The sequence below is a fragment of the Gymnogyps californianus genome, chromosome 17 (genome assembly GCF_018139145.2).
Source record: "Gymnogyps californianus isolate 813 chromosome 17, ASM1813914v2, whole genome shotgun sequence".
Taxonomy (NCBI): Eukaryota; Metazoa; Chordata; class Aves; order Accipitriformes; family Cathartidae; genus Gymnogyps; species Gymnogyps californianus.
In genome coordinates this window covers 12,202,056-12,218,879 of record NC_059487.1, presented here as the reverse complement: position 1 = coordinate 12,218,879, position 16,824 = coordinate 12,202,056, and the positions used below count along the sequence as shown (strand labels likewise).

The following is a 16,824-nucleotide window of genomic DNA, read 5'->3' as shown; positions in this document are numbered from 1 at the left end:
AAATTATGAATTTATGATTAGCTGTGACAACAGTGGGAACACGTGTTGGATTCATAATCCATTTATTGGCTAAATTTAGGTAATCTGGTTTTCACAGCACTTGCCAGCAGGCACATCCCTGCTATCATCAGTCGGCAAGAAAGGGCAGACACATGGAGTAGTTAGGTATAATTCAGCTACTTATATATTTGGACTTATTTTGTTGGTAGTGGCTTCACTAAAGTCATGCAAAGGCAGGAGTTACTGTACTTCCCATCATCTACAGCAACCTATTTCTGCACCTAATACCCCACTGCATTGCAGAGAAAACATAACCTGGGCTGTATTTTTTTTTTTTTTTTTTAAATTGAAATTTAACCGTGTTTAAAACATGATCTTCTATTCCCTCAGGCTGAAGAAGAGTAGGGAGAAGACCCTAACTCAGTTATGTTTAAGTGCTCTGGAATAAAGTAAGGTGGGTTTTATAATGAAGACTAAGGATTAGAAGTTAGATGATCTGGGTCTATTCCTTCGCTTGCCAAAGAATTCACACAGCAGTAGGCAAGCTCATCAGTTTTAGATCAGTGAAAGGGGACATGAATATTATTCTTCCTCACAGGAATGTTTAGCAATATAATTGTTAATGTCTGTAAGAAACTCATGTATGCCAGGAATATAGGCCAGGGAAATTCCTGTCCTGTTGAATGTGAATACGCAGACACAGCTTGCAGAGCTAGAGGAGACAAGAGCAACTACTCTGCCAAAATCACATCGAGTGGAAAGAAAGCAAAAAGAAAAAAAAAGTAATAAATAATAGGAATAAGAAACTAGACTAACAGTAGTACCACTGATACATCAGCCACTATTTAAAAAGGTGAGACTTTCAGCAAACGCACTTTACTACATGTTCCATGAAGGGAACTTTGTCATGAAGTGAAATCAACATGGAAGAAAATCATTAAGTGCTCAGATCGGGGCTCTTAATTACTCTCTACGCAAATCTAGAAATAAAACATACCATAAATCTTAATAAAAACATAAAGAATTTACAACCCATAACGAATTAGAAATTAAAAAAAGTGTGTCCACATCTGCTGATGCTTTAGCAGCCCTGCACAGCAGTCGGCTAATAGCTGCACTCCCCTCCTTTCTTTGATAAGTATTTTAAAAACAAACACCTTAAAAAATACTTCTCATAAAACTCTTCTAGAGCAGCCTGGCACAGTTTCAAGATATCGGAGTGGCTCTGCTGGTGCTGATGTTGGAGAAACGCGACTCTGCACCTAGACCAACCACCTCCCCATGCTTTCTGCTTCCCCGAAATGGCAGGCGGCAGGAGGAAAGCCGGTGCGGCCAGCGGCAGGAAATAGCGTGAGAATGGGCTCCCTCATGCTACTTCCAGCCCTTCCTGATATCGGAGGGTGTGAAGACTGTCTCTCACATTATTTCCTTTTCCACCCCAGCCAAAACCAGGAAGCACCAGCTAGGAGATACGCAGAGAAAGCATAGCGTAAAATGAAGTACAAAATCAAATTGGTGGCCAAGGCTAACTAAAGCAAAAATTCAAGGATCTGTGGGCACAGCCTAATATTAGCAAGTCTAGAAAAAGCACTAGGAGGTTCATGTACCCAGGTTTTGCTTTTGATTTGCTACATAGCTAATCCAAAGGCTACTCACATCAAAGCGATTTTCTTCAAGACATCCACAGACTTTTGGTCAGACCTTACAGGACGGTGCTGGCATCCTTCGTGCCCTTGTGCCACAAACAGCACATTTGTATGGGAGAGATCCTACTTACTCTGACTACTCTGCTGTGTATTTGTGAGGCTTTAAGAACAGAGCTCCTCAAACGAAAACTGAGGTAGAAGTACTAGCAACAACAGCACTTCAAAGAGATCATGTTTGTTTATATTTGACAGAAGGCATATATTTGACAAACAGGTCTTGCCACATTACAGTGGAAATGGCTCCTATATTCTTAATATTAAGTAATATATTCTAAATAAAATGCAATCCTGTGCCCTCAGGGAAGAAATATGAAGGATGGTAAATCATTTATTTATCACTGTTTGGGGTTTTCTATATTCTAGACACTTCTGCATTCTTCTGTTTATTACTAGCCAAGAGCGGTATCACATGGCAGCTTCAGTACAAACATTCGTTCTCTTCTGTATACATCCCCACGAGATGCAAGAGCAATGAAATTTGGTCTCCTCATAGATAATGCTCCCTCCTCAGCTAAAATACATTCCTCTCAGAGAGAAACTGGTGACAACCTCACAGATCATGTTGTTCTAAAAGCAGAATTGAAACTAATTACTTACTAAGTCCAGTTAAGAAAAGGGAAACAGTCTCCTTTCCTTTCTCTGCCTCTCAAGACTGTAAACTATGCCTATGCAGGAAGTACAGTAAAGCTCATGATGAGCAGAGGCAGCTACTCTTTCAAAATGAAAAGGGTTCCTCTGAAGTGACATTTTCATTTAGCCAGTGAGCTTGAGGATAAAGGGCAGGATACCAGAAGGGCTCTCCAGCAGATGGGGTTACTGGCTGGGCCTCCCAGTTTCACACCTCCAAAGATCACGAATGCAGTTAAGTGAAAAGCCAGGATGGTACCTGTAGCTTTTGGTAAAGCAGAACTATAAAAGTGGCAATGTCGAACAGAAGGGAACTAGGTAAGTCCTCATGGCTTTCCCAGTACCTCACTGCCACCATCACACCATTAACAAAAGATGGAAATAAGAGGAGGGAAAGGACTTGTGCCAGTTCCCAGAAGACAGCAGGCAGGATGCCGGGCGCTGCCGTAGTCTGCTGCCTGGAACAGCTGCCACCCAAAGGGACCACAAGCCCTGCAATGTGCCCACTCCCTGAAGACAAGTGATACAGACCAGCCCCTGAACTATTCCGGATCCCTGAAGCTCTGCACACGTTTCATGCAGGTTTGGCAGAAACAGAAATGAATTTCATTTTGATATTAACATTTCTGAAAGCCAAACCAACCCCTGTAAGATATGCACTCCTCACTGTTCCCTGCTAAAAGACAGACAAAATTGAGATTTAAACGCTCGGCAGAATCTCCTTGCAAAGCTTCCTATATATAACCGTGTCACTTCCAAGAGTGAAAAAAACTTTTTAAAAAAATGCAGAATGTTAAATGAGCCCATACCAAAACAAACTTTACACTAAGCAATTCACACTTCAAAAAATGACAGTTTAAAAAAAATTAAAAATTTTACAAACAACTATAAAAAGTTAATTTTTGTGAACAAGAAATATGGTTTAGAATTTTAAAGTAATTAACTGAAGAAAGAATCCATTAATATTTAAGAATTTATTCAACTTTCAAGAGCAAGAAGGGATTTTTGGAAGCTGGATTGATCTTGAAAGAGAAAAGCCACTTTTCTGCCTTCCACTTTAAGTATGCCTTTCTTGTTTTAAACAGGGACTTCAAAAGGGGAAAGTGTTTAGAACCCAAGACTCTTCTCTGAAAAAAGTGACAACTCCAACACAGTTTGCTCAACTTTCTCTTTTACCTTCTATTAGCCCTAATGACAGTAGCTTGCACATTCTAATTAAAACAGTCTTCACTTGATAAATCTCAGCTACATTTTATGTTTTGCCTTTGCTACATTTTTTTTAGTGTGCGCTCACCAGGTTAATTTCAAGGTACCAATCATGTCAGATTTCGCAGGAAGTAATTTTTGTTAGGTCCCTTGAAAATTTAGTGTGATAAAAACAAGTTCAGAATTTCAAAGTGATGTTAACCTCCAAGCAAACATTTTGCCATTAAAAAAAACCTCCTACTTTGCATATTCTGTTATTAAAAACAATGCCACTGCACGATCAAAAATGCCAGAAAGGACAAGAACTACCAAAACTAACAATTAGAAAGCTCCTTCTGCAAGAAAACAATGTCATATACTTTACTATCAAATTGAATAAATATTAGAATTATGAAATATTTTACAAGGAGTAAATGTAAAAAGTAAAAAGCAATGGTATCTTAGGAAAAAAAAAATCTGTAATTTGTCAGTAATGTAAAAGGTTTATTTTTGGCTCAACGGCCCATGATGTAGAATTAAGTGTTCCACTAGATGGAGCAGGACGGTAAAACCATCATGAAGGCCATTCCCCTTGCTGACCCATGAAAAAGTCAATGTCCAGCAACCAGGGATGATAAGAATTTTAGCTTTCTTCTGTGCATTCAGGGCAGAACAAAATTTATTCCTCTTCCAAAAAAGGGCAACACAAAACCCCCTTAGTGCTTAACAACATTTACTTCTTCCCATCACAGAAGTTGACTATTAACAAACACTAACCAGAAACAAACAGATAACCAAGCACTGTCAGAAACAAAACTAGTTTTTCCCGATTTCTATCAGCTTTACACTAGAAAGACAAAACTTACTGGACAGTTGACAGAAAATGAAAATCTTGTATTTTTTATTTTGTAGCAACTGAACTTGCAAAAAGATCCAGTGGGCCAAACGATCAAACATTAGTCACCTAATGCAAAAGACATTGCTACACATCAAACAAATTCACACTAGAAACAATGGCAAAACTTCAAAGAGGCTCCTAAAAACCTGGAGCTGTGCAAGTCATAGTAAAATTATCTCCCTGGTCTCTTTTCAAACAGAGCTAATTGTTGCTTTACCTTTAAATCTACCTAAACAGACAAAAAAAAAGAACCTTACAAATTTTATTTCATCAAATGTTCTTTAAGAGATGCAGTAGTAGACAAACTGCAGTTGTCCATCATCATGTGAACTGAGAAACCTGCATTTCCTTGACCATTAAACCTTATTTCAGCTTCTCCAAAAGAAGTAGAGAGTATAAACTAACACATTAATATTCCAAATTTAAGTGCTGCAATTCTTGAGTATACACAACAAAAATACCAGGAATGGTCACAATTATCACAAACATCTTGCCATAAAAAAATTTTGAACCACACTATATTGCTATATGTGATAAGTAACTGCAAACATGCAGCAGTCTCTCATGACAATACTAATTATGACAGTGGTATAAATAGCAGAAGAGAATGAATCATTCTCAGATATGTGCATGAAGGCACACAAGCAGAAGTCTTGGTGACTGATCACAGGCTGCTGCCCATGATTGTTGCTGCCATCTCTCTGTTTTCAGAAAAATAAACTGCACTAAAAACAAAAGCTACAAACACGGGCATGTTTCACACCAACGTACTTTCCATCTTACTAAAATTTGCTGCAGTATCTGAAGCTGTCATTTGGAAAGGAACTGGTCTAAGTGGAAGAAGCAGGAAATTTGGTCTTTGAGACAATACAATTGTCTACTGTATTAAGGTGTCAGCCTGTATTAAGACCATTTGAAAGCATCTGCAAGGTTTTCAAAATAGATTATTGTCTAACTGAACGCCAGTTTTTCCTGCCTCTCTGAATAGCTGATTACCAAGAATTCACTATGTAGCATACATTCCTTTTCCAATGTAAGGAAAAGTAAGCATCAGGACCATCCAAATCACTGTCATTAATTCAATAAAAAGATTTATATAATGCAGTCAACATACAGCAGAATAGAAACAATACTTACTACTGTGCACAATCAATCAGTTGATATTCATTAGATCTCTCATAGCAGGCTTTCACACCTTCGTCTTGCCAAAGTGTTTTTGTATGTTCATAAAACTCCTGAAAGAGTAAAAAACAGTATTAGCAAAATGGATTATATACTAAGAGAATCGGCAAATGGTAACATACCGTTACCGCTGTAATGAACGGTAAATGGTAGCATATTAAACAAAAAAATTAAAATTTTTTTTAGAACCTGACTATAAGTTCAGTTGGCTTTCTTAGTTGTTTTGATGTCAATGTTTTGTAACACTTAAAGAACTCCTTCTCAATCATTTTGATTGAGTCCAAGCGTTAACTTTCCATTAATGACAATTCTGTTGGCATTTTTAATAATCAATACTATTTGGTAACATTTGTTCTTTACCTCACGATTCCACTGCATGTTATATTTATTTGGCTGTCAAGATTTTTTCTTTCTTCAATGAAACACTACTTCCCAGTAATTCTTACATAAAGGTAGCAAATGAGATTAGGTTTTACTTGACTTTCCAAGTTAGGATCTTCGGGGACCATATAGACATCTGTATCTTACTTAACTCTGTATCCACTTAAAGTATTTGCAGAATTTATTCTTTCACAGTGTAAAAGGATATTGAACTACAGAAGAAATACAGTGACACGAAGCGAGGTCGTGTTTTGATTGTGTCAACCTTAAAAATTATACGCCAAGATACGAAAGCAGACAGCCAAAAATGCAATGCTTCAGTGTTGTTGAACGTGTAACGTAAGTATAAAACACAACCAGAAGCCCATTCTTTTTTGCACATAAAAGATGCACTTTGGCTCCAACAGGGGCGTGTGCAATATGTAATTGTATTTCTGGCTATCAGTCTAAGAACTTTGAACAGACTTAGAAAGAACAGCAGCAGCCTAGCACCTGAAATACACACACCACTGTGGGCATTACTTTTATCAACAACCATGGACTTTTCTTGGCTATCTCTCAGAGCTTTTAAAGTGTTTTGGACTAAATACTTTTATTCTGATTTTAAGTGGCTCAGGTAACTTATTCCAAATCAGCTTTTTTGCATCCAGGACAGCACACGACCTTTAAAATAGTTGCTGTATATATTCTATTTCTCCCCCCACCCCTTTTCTTTACAGTATAAATAATTTAAAGAAAAAGAATATATTATTTTAAATAGCCATTTTACTCCTTCAAGGTTCTTCCATTAACTTAGCTTTGGAATTGCTCCCTCTCTTGGGATATCATTCTCGCATTCTTTTACTATCAGTGTAGTACAAAGAAAGGGGTCACATCCAAATGTGACTTCCAAGGTTTCACTTGAAAATGTATTTTTAAAAGATTAACTTTCCTACCAGAATGTTAACTAACACCTGAACTGTACCAGAACAGTAGATGCTTTAAATGTCACCTTAAAGATGCATAATGGCATCTTAAAGTAAATTTAGTGATGCAGATTTTCAAACCATCCTCTTTTTGGCAGGTATAAGATGCATCTGTGATTGTGTGATCATACAATTGTGAATACCAATGATGGAAACAGCCTATCAAATGTAAATTTGATCTTGCTTTTATTGCTATTGAATATTCACTAGCTGCACATACACACAAATGATAGTAAATGCACACCACACATCTAAAAAACTCTCTGTGGTAAGACTTTGTTCTAATTTCTTTTAAAGAGATTATAAAGTTTATATATAGTATTAGACGTATCTTTTCAGTTCATTCCCTGCTTTTATGAACTGTTCGTGAACAAAAAGACCAGTTAAATTTCTTTCTTAAGTAGATAAGATTTTACTTGATTTTTAGTATTTGTAGATTATACAACCATTTGCTGTTAGAGGAAGTAAAAGATGAGTCAAAATCTTAATTCCAGTCCTCAGTTTTCTTTCTCCCACTGCTGGAATTACATTCATTGGATGCTTTCATTTTGAAGGTGCCCAACTATCTTCAACTGTATCACAGCACAGTGAGGAAAATATCTTTCCAAAGCAAAAAGGAGTAAGAAGAGAAAGCAAAGGAGAGAGGGGGAATTATCTGGAATCTCACTGTATTTGAACCAAACCCATTTTGGGGTGGCTTTATACATTTATTTTTAAAAGTAACAGTAGTCTAATACAGAACATCTTATGACTCACTCAACTTATTACTACAAAGCCGGGAAATTGAAAAATTGAATCGTCAATTGTACGAGATTGTTTTGCTGAAACAGCAGCTGATTCACATGGACACACACCATTTAAATTTCCCATCTAATCAAGATAACTTACACCAGACTTCAGATAGTTAATTGAACTATTTGGCAGAGACATGGTTCTAAAATAGACATCTACTTCCAACTGGGGTCAGCATCTGCCAAGCCAATTATCTCCAAAAATACCCCCAAATACTCGCTTCATCCTGCATTACAGTAACTAAACAAATAACTAGGCAAAGATAAGTTTACAGAAAATACAATAAAGCATAAAGATTCTTCATCACCTACAAATGTACATTTAAAGTGAAAAGAGGCAGTGCCTTAATGAAAAAAAGTCACAACATAGTAAAACTGCCACAAAAATGAGATACAAAAGTCCTTCCTCACTACTGTTTCCCACTGCAACTATGACATTCTGGTAGAGAACTGATATAAAGCAGTTATTTCAAACAACTTATGAACTCCATCGTACCTTGTGGAGAAACACTGGGAGTAGTTTCTGCAATCAGACTCTTAAAATGGGATGAAAAGTAAATCCAGTTCCTGGCCCTAGCATAAACACATTGATAATAAAAAGCCTAGGATTTAGTTTAACAGAACAGTGACGTATTGTTCAGAAGAGTCCTCCCTGTGTTTTAAGGGAAGTTCTTAACTTCTAAGAAGCTATGTGGATTACAATAATGGAATAATGATCAATGTTTGTGCCTTGTTAGGCCAAATTAGCAATAAAATACTTAATACTGCCTTTATGTGTGTCCTGCTAATCTGAACTATAACCAGCAATACTTATGCAATCTTTTCAATACAGTTATTAACTGTCCATATGGGATGGAAAAAGAATTTAAGTCCACATTCTTTGAACTTTTTATTGGCATTTCAAAATCAGGATCTACAACAAGTAATGAGTAATAGATTATTATACTAAGCCACAGTGTTTTTTTTGGGGCTGAGTTTTTTGTGTTTCTTTTGGTCTTTTTTTGTTGTTTGTTTTCATTTTGTTTTTAGAACTGAACTACATGACTTGTGATAGCCAAATATGAAGGCCTTTTATTAATAAACAACCTTTTGTCTTTATGCCACATCACATATATATTCACACATTTTGGGACTAATGCTGACCCAGCTTACACAACTGTAAACTAGGAAGGTGTTCACCAAAGACAAGTTGGAACCATGCTTATAGAGTCGCACTCTTGCTTTATTAGAAGCCTACTTATACTAGTGACCGATTTTGGAATTAAGACATAGTAGCTAGTTGCAAAAAAACAGATTCTCCCTCCTCCCCAATACACCTACACTAACCACAATTCTGAAATAATATTTAAGAAAGAATAACACAAGAAATCCTCAACATCCCATTTGAGTCATGGAATGTAGCCTGGGGCTACTCTCAGGGAAGGCAAGTAAAACCACAAGATTTGTTATGTATTTAGTAAAACAGGGGCTTCAGAGGCCACTAGAAAAATCAAGTTAGCAACAGGGGGTTTTTTTGAGTTAAATAGGTCTAATTTGTATGGGATCTCTAAAAATAATGAGTTATGAAACAAATTAACCAAAAGTAGCAAGCAAATTTCCTGAAAAGAAATAGCCAGAAAACTAGTCCTTACATGTCTGGTTCTTGTTTCCATAACACTGATTCATTTGCTGGCACATTCTAATATAACAGACTCTACAGCAGCATCAACACAGGTTTCTCTTGCACTATAAAATGGAACCCGTAACAAACCAGCTAAATAAACAAATAATACTAAATAACAATTTGGTTTGAGATGACATTCCACAATAAACAGGATTTAAATGTTAGGTTCCAAGTGATCCATAGTATTTGCAAGATATGGTCATATTATCCATTATCCCTATGCATACTTAAAACGGAAAAAAAATATTCAAGTTATGTCATTTTCCATTGAAAAAAACCTGCTGCAGTTACACAATACACACCCAAGATCCTGTTTAAACTATAGCTGAAGCTGTGTAAAGCAACAAAAGTCAACATAAGTGATGACAGCATGGCATCACCAAGGAAGGTGAGAAGTGAATTCTTCCTAAGAATTATGTCAAGATTGTAACATTTACCACCAGACCAGACTTCACACTTTTCAAAGTGCTAACATAACCCTAAAGAGGGAGAAACCCTTGTGTAGAACACTCAGGGAAAATGATGCCAACATAACACAAATCTAAACAGAACAAACAGGGCTTGACTTTGAACGTGTTCAGGCTGGGCAGGGGCATAGTTTGAATTCCGGGCACAATCCCTAACTAACAGGCTACACTTCTGCAAAACTATAAAAAAAACTCTGAGAAAGTCCACTGTCTAGGTAAACCTTCTCTGGTCTTACTTAGATAACTGAAGTATCAAGAACCATGACTTGCTGATGGCGAGGAAGTTTCATCTCTCATCATACCATAACACCGCGATACTTAAAAAGTCACATTTATGTGAAAAGAAATGTATTTCAGTATTAGTGTTTCATTTATTAGATGACACTTTCTCCACCTGCTGAAAGTTTCCCAATACAATGAGTCAATAGGCAACATTTGTAAATCGCTTGTATTCACTTACAGGCATCTACGCAGACCTCTAGAGAAAAAACCCATCAGCGGAAACTGTCATGTAAAAGGGATGCTTGGAAAACAGGACTTTGTTCCAGAAAGATCTTTTCAATCTGACACAATTCTGGATTAGAAAAGGGGCAATGCAGAGTCCAATCAAGTTAAAAACCTACTTGTATTAGAAAATTTCAGCAAATTGAATAAATGGCAGCAGGTAGACAGTGGTTTTATTGAAAGTCAAACCAGAGAAAGTGTTAAAGAACTTGGATGTTGAGCGTTTTGGTTGTTTAAAAAAAAAAAAATCCTCAAGAGACAAACTCCAGGCCTGGGAAAAAATAAAGGAACCAAGATCAGCTTTTGAGAGGCATTCTAAAAGGATAAAATATTAGTAGAAAATGAAAGAGAAAAACTGGACATACTGTCTAAAAGGTTTGTTCCCTCCAGATATATAAATACTCAAGAGACTTTTAAAAAAATGTTTATGAAGCAATGTTTTACAGGCATTAGGATGTTGGCAGGGAAAAACATTGGCACAGTTCTTGCCACTATGACACCATGTTCACAGGAACCTTAGCACGGACATGCAACATTACCTGTTCTTTGTAAAATATAATATAGGGTGGATCTGTCACTAGAACAGCTTATTTACCAATTCCAGCAAAAGTCAATGCCATTGAAAAAAAAAACCTTACCTACTAAAAGGTGTGTACAACCATTACACAATTTTGTGGTTAAAACGGGGATTCAATTCCTGGGCAAAGTTCACTGTCCCATGGAGCTGCACATTTCATAATAAGAGTTTTAAATAGGTCATCCACTCACAAACTTAATGATGAAAGGTCAAACCAAACCAGCTTCTAACTCTAAAATTGTATCTTGAAGGACATTTGCTTCCCAATGTGTTCAGCTCTTAAAAATAACATTGACCGTTGGTTTCAAACTCCTTTACAAAGCTACTCTGCAAGTTGGGGGCACATGAACTTTACTTTCATGACAGTCAGGCAGTTCTGCTGCATTCCACTAACGAACCGCATTAGAGCAAGACAAGGTCACAGGACGGCAGGGCAGCACAGTGCATTCCAAGACAGACCGCACAAGTTGATTTTCTCCTTCCAGGATAGGTAAATACATGACAAACTGATTTATTTTTCATTGCTCATATCTGAAATCGAGTGATTACTATTGACTGTAAGGCCACTCAGAGAGGGAAACTGATGGCATCTTGTCATTCTCCCTGTGTTTGGGCAGGGATACTAGAATGTGTTAAATTTGTCAAATCAGACAGTTTAATAAGCCACTTACTTGAATAGGGAAACATCTGCATTCCTAATGGTGTGAACAAGTGTTAATTATTGCTTGCTATTTTAGGGAAAATATGCTGATGATATCACAAAGGAAACGCATACCTACAAATAGTTGAAGATATTCTCCAGTTACTGGCATGTGTCCAGAGCTGAATACAAAACTCTTTGGGAGAGGCCACAGTACTCAGCACTTCCCATAACTGAGTCAGAAATATTTTCAGCAAGGATTCAGTCTCATTATCAATAGTTTTTCGTGCTTAGAAAAGAAGAATGATGCTGAAATATTTTGGGTTTCTGCTTACAGTATCTTCACATTTCTAGTAGCACAAATTAAACTGGATGTGGCTGCAAGGAATGGACAATGGGAAGGGAATTTTATTTAAGAAACTCCTGTGAAGTTTGAACTTTCGTTTTTGCCCTTTTTTAAGAGTTTCAGAACACCACAGTATTTGAGAAATATGCCAACACACAATTCCATACCCATAATCTACAAAGTGCCTTTGGTTAAAAGACCTCACTACCATAATATCACACTATTTCTCTTTTATTTCTACTTTCACAAGAAGTTTAATCGCCACAGAAGCTTAATCTGTTGATACCAGAACACCGCTCGGATTTAATCCTTTCACACAACTCCTATTTAAAGTACATCATGCTCGTTAGGGAGGAAGAACTCACTTTTGGGTGAGAGCACTAAGACGGAAGTTGGCAGATGTGGACCCTACTCCCCATTTCATCAAGATTCCTCTGCCATTTTAAACCGACTAATCAATGTTCCTCTGCTTCTTCAGAGTACACTCACACATGGAAAGAAGGCAATTAATTAATGGATTAAGCTTACTGATAGCATAAAAGGCTCACAAAAAAGTCTTCTATACCATTCCAGCTCTCTCTTGGGGCAGTAGAGCGCGGTAATAGAGGCATTTCAACCATCAGCTATTTTTGTAGACCTCTGACTAAGAAGGAAAGTTTAATAAAACTCTGAGAAATTTCCTTTGAGCCTTAAATTAGGGTTTGGAAAATGTCTTTCATACTACGTCATTTAGTTGCTTTTTGTGTAATGAATATATAATAAACGTAAAACAAACAGCAAAATAAAATGGCCTTATTACCTTATGCAGTGCTAAGAACAAATGCCATTTCAAATAATGGGTTGCACCCAGGACCATACTGCAACTTTGCTGCCCCCTTTCAGGTTGGAAACAAAAAGCCGATTTTTGCCAGAAACTTCCACCAACAGAAAAGGATAAAAGATAAAATAGTTCCTCCTCATTCTAAATTCAGACAAATCCCAAGGACAGATCACTAATCATCTTACAATCTTTCTGAAGAAGCAGAATCTGTATTCATAGAAGTATTCATAGACTCATAATACAGTCTACATGAAGAAGTCAAGCTCACATACACTTACAATAGATTAATTAAAAGTTCGGTTTATTTGCTGGGATTTGTTTTAAGAGTAAAAAGCTACCCAGTTTCCTGGGAGCTTAAGAAATCTTAAATTTTACTGGAACACTGAAGAAATGTCACGTACCCTCCAAAGGCAAGCTGAAAACCCCGACAACTTGCTGGTTCTCTGAACACCAGGACTCTACCAGAAGAGATGCTTGCATTTAGAAAACACGATACCCTTAACAGCTCATCAGCTATGGGCACAACAGGTCTGTGGCAGGATCAAAACTCGGGAGTCACGCCCACAGCAAATACACAAGCAAATACCTGTTCATCCACACACCTTCATTCCCACACGAGCTCTCGCCAACTTCCATTCGAGTTTGACAAGGGAAAAGCCTGTGCTTGTGGATCTCTCTGAAGATTTGGGACCTGACATGTTTTTTAAATTCCATCATAACTTCATAAACTAATGCCACCCTCCCTGTTGCTCTGTTCCATGTAAAAGTCTCCCTGTTGGGAAGTCACAGACGGATGCATGTAAAAAGGTAACTTGGCACAACTTAGCCATACTACAATATATTGTATTTGGTACTGGAATAATGAAAAAACAACTTTAAATTTAGCACTGAGGGACACGTGTACAAAGAGCAAAGAGTATTCCACAGAATCAAAATGTAAAATAGATCACAATATTTTCCAGTTTTTTCTTTTTAGCTACTTCCATGCTCATCCAAGTTCATCCTTTACTCACCTGACACGATGTAAATTAAAATAACAAAGTCATGATTTTTTACAAGCATGTTTACCATCACATTTCCAAGTCTTTGTACGCTACAGAATTTTTATGCCCAAAGGCACTTTTTGTTGTACGCCCAAAAAGCATGTCCACAGGGCAACTAGCACATTTACATGTTGCTTAGTCTTCATATAACCTCTCATTGAAACTCTTCTCAAACCATTGCAATACCAGGCAGGCTCACTGGTAAAATTTTATTTCATCCATGCATACACCAGTATTTTGTGATAGTCTCTTACTGTGATTAAAACCAGAAAATGCTTAAGAATTTCTAGATTAAATTTATGCCTATTTCCTGTTTAATTCAGCTGACAGCTCTTCTATTTTGACATAAATTGAATTAATCTGTTCTTGTTCTTTAAGACTGCTCTGAGGAAAACAAAGATGATGCATCAAGAGAAATAAAGCCACAATTTCTTCAAATGAATTTCTAAACATGAACTTATGAACCTGTAAATACAGTATGGTGGGAGCTTACTGGATAAAAATACAAGTGCAGAATAAAGCATTAGCATTTACTTCAAATGCTGATCAAATAAATTAATAATAAAGCAAAATATAGGGTGGTTTTTTGTACTACAAAAATGACTGCACTACAGGAAAGACGTGCAGATAATGTCCATTGTCTAAAGTCCTGGGTTGTAGATTCTCCAATTTAAGGAAATACTTTATGAGTTTTCACCAGAACTACGTGAACACCTCAGTGAAAGCACTGCAGAACTCAAAGGGCACATTCCTTTAATTTTCTAGCCAAAAATATCTTTACTTTATGCACAGAATATATTTTATTTTATTGCATATAACAAATTGAAGCATAAGAAGTAATAGCGTCCCTGTTTTCACTGCAGTTAGAAATTGCTGTTACTGGCAATAAAATCTGGATTACCAGAAGGTGGGACAAGAGTTGCTGCAGATGCTGTCATATTTAAGAATTGAATCAGGTGTAGCAGGAAGTACTGCAGCAAACAAATCAAGAGACTAATCACTATATAGAAAATCAACGCTAATTAGTAAAGCTGCTTAGCTCTTACATTTCATGTCATTTCTGTTCACTGAAGTCAGAAGGGAGACTGGCCTTTTTTTTTTTTCCTTTTTTAAATACGGATGTACTCATTATTTAGGCTGTATTTAAAGTCAAGGTACTGTAATATTACTGTTCTTCTGAAAGACTGCCCTAAATATGTACATAATTTTATTAAATACAGGTTTAACAGTCTATGAAATTCCTCCTACAGAGATGCTGCTAGTTGATAGCTTTCTACTTTCTTCAAAAAAATGGATTCTCAAGCTTTTTTCTACAAATTAAAACTCAGGAAGAAAAGAAACTCTAAAACAAGGTGAGAACTAGGGGACTTAACCTATATTTGAGGAAAAGAGGGACAAATAGACAAATCAACAAAAATACACAACCTTCATTACTAGACAGCAAGATAAACCAAATTTTATGTTAAAGCAAAAATATGAACTGCTGACTTAAATTATCAAAATCAAACCTACCATGCATAATATTTAAATTGGTATTTCTCAAAGCTTCATGCTTGTTAGTTGGCATCCATGAAATATGTTGATTTCCTGATACATGCAGTCTGTGTGTGTTACTTTTGCTAAACAGATGAATATTGTATAAATGGATGTAAGCAATTTTATAAGTGAATATGTTTTAAAATTATTTTTACTTTATTTCATCATCAGCCAGGCAGTGCCACTTCTTTATTTGCTACATTTTCTTTTTGTCCATGACCTTTGTTTTAGATGGAAACCAAAGTTCTATTTCAGTGAAGAAAAACAGCATATTAAGTTTATTTAATAAGTAATTACAGCTGGATGCATGAAGTATAGCAAAATTAAAAGCTTATCAAAATATATTTTTTAAAAAGAAGATTTTTTTATGCAGCTGGTGAATTAAGTAATTGTTTCCAGTCACCACAGCATTCTGCTTTGTGGAAGCAATGAGTTTGTGCTTTTCAAGGATATTTTTTCTCTTTTCCAGTTTTAATATGAAACTAACCTATTTTTAATGTCTACTGTCAAATTACTGAATGGTATAGCAAACTAAATGGACTACAGCAATTAATTTTTCTACAGGATGCTACAGATGATTTCTTCACTTCAAAAAAGCCCAGGTTCCTAGTCAGTGCTTTGATTTCTGGAAAACTTTAGCAGTCAAAACATGTACAGCACAAATATTTTTTACTTAATTTAAACAGCTTTACACTTAGGTGTAAAAAGAAAGAACTCCCCATACTAAAGTTTATTTACTATATATGCACACACTGTTTCTAATTATACATTTTACTAAATAATCACTTTTACTTTTTTTTAAAAAAATCAAGTTCTTCTCTGTAAATAAAAGCAGCTTTGCATAAATTATGCAAGTTCCTACCGAAATCCCAAAGACTTTATTGTTTTGTGGACCAAAAGAAACAGGACCAGTAAAATGCATGGTATTGAAAGTGGTTTGCACTGAATTCTCTCCACCACGCACCACAGGCAGCTGCTCCCAGCACAGCTACAGCGGCCACATGGGACCACCAGGGAATTCCTGCACATCCGAAGGCTGGCCATTCCAGGTAACAACTACTACGACAACTGCTGTCAAAAAAGACGGCCACCAGGAATTTGCTTGGGAACCTAAAAACTAAGTTTTGTAATAGTATTTGCTTTTACTTATTAAAATAATGTCTACTCACCAAATAAGTCAGATACTACTTTATGCTTATACTCAATATATTTTCATTTCAATTATTCATGAAAAAAGCTTTGTGTCAACATAATATTTCTTAGTATGATGCAATGGGCTAGTTCACAGACTAACTAAAACTTAAGGTACTGCAGACTGAAGCTGAAATTAAAAAAATCACTTCCAATAAACAGCTTAGCAATGTCAGAATTTGCTAGATATTGCTATTCATTCATAAGAATAAAACATTCATATCGGGCATCTATCCATGTAGACAAAAATCAGAGATTTCAGAAGATTCATTTGCAAATCATTACTATTTATACGTTTTAAT

At 36.3% G+C, this 16,824-nt stretch overlaps 1 protein-coding gene across 3 annotated transcripts in view; it reads right to left on the bottom strand.

The window, feature by feature from the left end:
* The window catches only part of GNAS (GNAS complex locus), a 159,627-nt gene that overhangs the window by 33,358 nt on the left and 109,445 nt on the right, over window positions 1–16,824 (bottom strand). For all 3 annotated transcript variants that reach the window (XM_050907048.1, XM_050907050.1, XM_050907049.1), the window contains one exon: window positions 5,554–5,651. In XM_050907048.1, the coding sequence (XP_050763005.1) occupies window positions 5,554–5,651 (98 nt within the window). The remainder of the gene's footprint in view (window positions 1–5,553; window positions 5,652–16,824) is intronic.